At 25.8% G+C, this 4,351-nt stretch overlaps 1 protein-coding gene across 1 annotated transcript; it reads left to right on the top strand.

Annotated features, from left to right (window-relative positions):
* The first annotated feature begins 507 nt into the window (after positions 1-507).
* LOC137816597 (homeobox-leucine zipper protein HAT22) lies at positions 508-3,788 on the top strand. Its single transcript, XM_068619794.2, has 3 exons — positions 508-1,123; positions 1,371-1,450; positions 2,787-3,788. The coding sequence occupies exons 1-3, from the start codon at positions 638-640 to the stop codon at positions 3,097-3,099; spliced, it is 879 nt and encodes a 292-aa protein (XP_068475895.2). The 5' UTR covers positions 508-637; the 3' UTR covers positions 3,100-3,788.
* The last annotated feature ends 563 nt before the right edge of the window (positions 3,789-4,351 follow it).

The raw sequence follows: 4,351 nt of genomic DNA on the forward strand, positions 1-4,351 counted from the left end.
CAGAGTTGAGTTAGACTTAAAGTTTACTTTCTAATATCATATAAATTTATTTTAATGACAATATGAGAAGTGAATATAAAAAGGAAAATAAAAAAGTTGGCCTAAAAAACCGAAGAAGAAAAGTAGAAAAAGTGAAAAAGGTTAAAAGGGACTGAAATATTCTCTCCATCAAATATGCTCCATATTGTGCGTGCGATCCACTTTCCACGTGATTCCACGTATACTATATACCATATACACTTCATCATGATTCAATTCCTTGTTATTTTGCAGAACATGTCCTTCTTCAAAAGAAGAGGGAGGAGTCATTAACTTTCCCATGGTCAACTTATGAGCCAAAAGCACCAAAAAGGAAACTAAATTCATATTAATTTTCCACAATAACCACACTTATATTCTTTTCTTCAATGCATTAACCCTCTCATTTTTCTTGCCTAATAATAAACAAACAAATCAGACCCCACAAAACCCAATCACAATAAATGCTCTTCATTCACACAATCTCACACCCTCTTACAACTCTCTCTAATCCCATAATCCCACCCAACCCTCTCTATTCATCTATATATGTTCACAATATTGCAACCTGCATCAACCAAACCCTTCAACACTTTCCACCTTCAGAATTGTTCATATCATGAGTTTTCATGATACACCAAACACAGGACTTGGTCTTGCTCTTGGCCTTGCTCTTGTTACCTTCCATGATCAATCAGAGAGTTGCATGAAGAATGATGACACCCCCTTGAGAGAAAGCCACAAGATCAGAGGGGTGGAGAATCCATCAAAATGTAACAAGAAATACCCTTCACTTACATTAGGACCACCAGAAGATGATGATGAAGTCAAAAATGATCAACCAAGTTCAAAAACTGAGTCATATGAATATTTTCCTCCCCAAGTTTCTTCTCCTAGTGTTGTGTCTTCATTCTCCAACTCCTCTAGAATCAAAAGGGAGAGAGAACATGCCTTGGGAGAAGAATTTGAGGTAGAAATAGAGAAAGTTCCAACAAGGGTATGTGATGCTGATGAAGATGGTAACCCCAGGAAGAAACTTAGACTCACCAAAGAACAATCAGCAATCTTGGAAGAAAACTTCAGACAGCATTCTACTCTCAATCCGGTACTATAAACTGATATAAACTGATAAGACTGCTATATATACATTATCAGTTCATATCCTATTTTTTTTAGAATATATTATATAATATGATTGATAATTTAGTTTGTTTTTGTACTTCTTTTAGATCTTAATGTTTAGAAATGATTTTTTTTATTTTTTTTGAGCTTTTCCATTGTTTAGAAATGATTCTTCTGTGCACTAAACTTTTCTTAACATGATGATTAATTCCCTTTGTCATTTTCCTCAGAAGCAAAAGCAAGAATTGGCAATCAGTCTGAATCTGCGAACGAGACAAGTAGAGGTGTGGTTTCAGAACAGGAGAGCCAGGTAATCTACCTTACTTTACTTTTCTTTATCTGGTTTTCTCTGAAATTAGAACTAAGTGTTTATATAATTATATTTCTTAAATAACATTTATCATTCCATATAAAATAAATACTGTTTAAAAGAAAATTAAAAAAAACTATTATTTAAAAAATATTTATTACAAAAATGGATCAATATATACACCAACAGTAATTAAAGAAAGTTATTTCTCTTTTCATCTTTTATAACTTTTTTTAATTTAAACACACTAATAAATAATTTTTTATTACTCTTGGAGTAAAATAACTTCCCGTCATTTATTATATATATTGTTTAAAAAATCTTGTAAAAACATTTTTATTAAAATATTTTTTCTAAAAATGTATTTTCTTTCAATATATGAGGAAAGATCAAATAGAAAAGAGTTTTCATTTTTACTTGTCATCTTCTTTTAATCTAATCACTAAGTAATTTTTTATGAAAATAAAAAAAGAAAGTTATTCTGAGAGTGTGTGTATAAAGAGAAGGGATAAGTTACTTCTATGAAAATTATTTCCTACTTTAATATTTTTTACTCTAATGAAATAATGAGTAATTCTAAGTAACTGTACATCATTTAATACATATACATGCTCGGTAATAAAACTTTAGCAAAGTGTCTGAAATATTATTCAACTAACACTACAAAATCTTGAAATATCATAAAATAGAAATCAATTTTATAAAATAAAATAATTAATTGTTATAATGACTAAATTAAAGATATTTTAAAAACTAAATAAATTTTTAATTTCTAAATTAGTTTCTATTATTGTTAAATGATTTCTAAATTGGTATCCAATTAACAACTAATGATTTTAGTATCAAATTTAGAAACTAAATAATTGGTAGTTAAAACTTTGGTAGCTAATTAGATACTAATTTAGAAACTATTTAACAATAATAGAAACTAATTTAGAAACTATTTTGTTTAGTTTCTAAAATAATCTCTAATTTAGTTACTACTAAAACTAATTATTTTGGTTTCTAAAAATTGGTTTCTATTTGATGATTTTCTTATAGTGTAATAATATTTTTGCATTATTCATTAATATAAATTTTAATGGATATTATAATTAATCTAGTGGATAAAATGGAATAATAATCATTAAGTAAAAAGATTAATTAAATTAGATTTTGTTATATATGCATTTAATCTTATTGTAAACTTCATTCATGATTGTATGATTATTGTTTACTCTCTAAAATGTAATTTGATGGATTGGTTAATGAATTTTGAGCCAATATTTTATCTAGAGATGCTATTTGAAGTTTTCTTCTTCATTTTTTTTCATTTCTAACATAATTTTATGCACAGGACAAAGCTAAAGCAAACTGAGTCAGATTGTGACCTATTAAAGAAGTGTTGTGACACTCTGACAGAAGAAAACAAGAGGCTGCAAAAGGAGCTTCAAGAACTGAAGTCAATGCAAGCAATGCCAGTGCCTCTTTACATGCAGATTCCAGCAGCCACACTTTCCTTATGCCCTTCTTGTGAGAGAATTTGTGGGACTAAAAGTGATGATGAGAACACCAATACTTCTACATTACTTTTTGCTTCAAAAACACATCATCATAACTTTCACAAAAGTAACTATCCATTCTCCCACTCTCCATCTGCAGCATGCTGATTACGATTAATTATGATTATAGAAAAAGAAATTTATTAAATAATAGTTAAATTTAGATATAAAAAATAATTAGTTATCATATTAATTAAATTAGATATTATTTTATAGACTAAAATAATTATTTATATTTAAAGTGTTTTTTAATATTAATAAAAATTTATAAAATAATTTTTAAATTGGTATCTAAATTAGTTATCAAGGTTTTAGCCACTAAAATTTTAGATTATAAATTAGTCTCTAAAAGATTAAAATAGATTAATTTAAAATATAAAGTAAGAAGTAGTTAAAACCTTGATAGTTAATGATTAAATACCAATTTAAAAAATATTTTATAAATTTTTATTAATAATAGAAATTATTTTAGATATTAATAATTTTTTTAGTTTATAAAATTATCTCTAATTTAGTTAAATGATAATTAATTATTTTGATCTTTAAAATTGATTTTTATTTAATAATTTTCTTATAGTGTTATATATTAAATGGAGATTTGTTTAGTGATGATGTATAATTTGTAGTAACTACAAATATATAGTTTGATAATTAGAATGTAATTAAAGATAATATAGGTGATTAATATTAGAGATCAATCCTTCCACATGCTTTCTTCTAATGTATGCACGTGGTTGATTATATATATATACTTCAAAAGTAGCTAGAGAGATAAATTCATACAGAGATTTTTCTAATATGTTGTAATTTAATTTATATACTTAAGGTATTTATGGTTTGTGGTTGTATTATATATATGACGAACAATGAGAACTATCATATAAGGATCAATCATCATATTGAATGGTACGAACTATTTGCTCACGACCAGAGACTGAATAATCTAAGGTAAAGAAAGACAACGTTAAACGGAAGTTGCTTTAAAGATTTTTCCGTACAAGTTTGTCATCTCATTTCAATAATTTTTTTTAATTTCAAATATATAATTATTAGAGTTTGATCTTATCTTTAATGTATTAATTTGTTTAGATATCCTGAATACATTTAATATTTCTAAAAGGCTATAATAATATAAATAACAATTTTTGTTTATTTTTCCGTTTCAATATAAGTATTTAAAAAATAAGGAATACAGTAAACAAAACATTGTTTTTATAAATAATTATTAGTAAATATAATAAATGTAAAAAAATCAAACTAAATAAATATTTAGTTTTCATGCTACTATAGTAGTATATTATGAGTATCTATATTATGCATGTGTATTATGTGTGTTATATCAAGAGAATAAAAGGAATGT

Source organism: Phaseolus vulgaris, chromosome 1 (genome assembly GCF_051622355.1).
Source record: "Phaseolus vulgaris cultivar YP4 chromosome 1, ASM5162235v1, whole genome shotgun sequence".
NCBI classification, from domain to species: domain Eukaryota; kingdom Viridiplantae; phylum Streptophyta; class Magnoliopsida; order Fabales; family Fabaceae; genus Phaseolus; species Phaseolus vulgaris.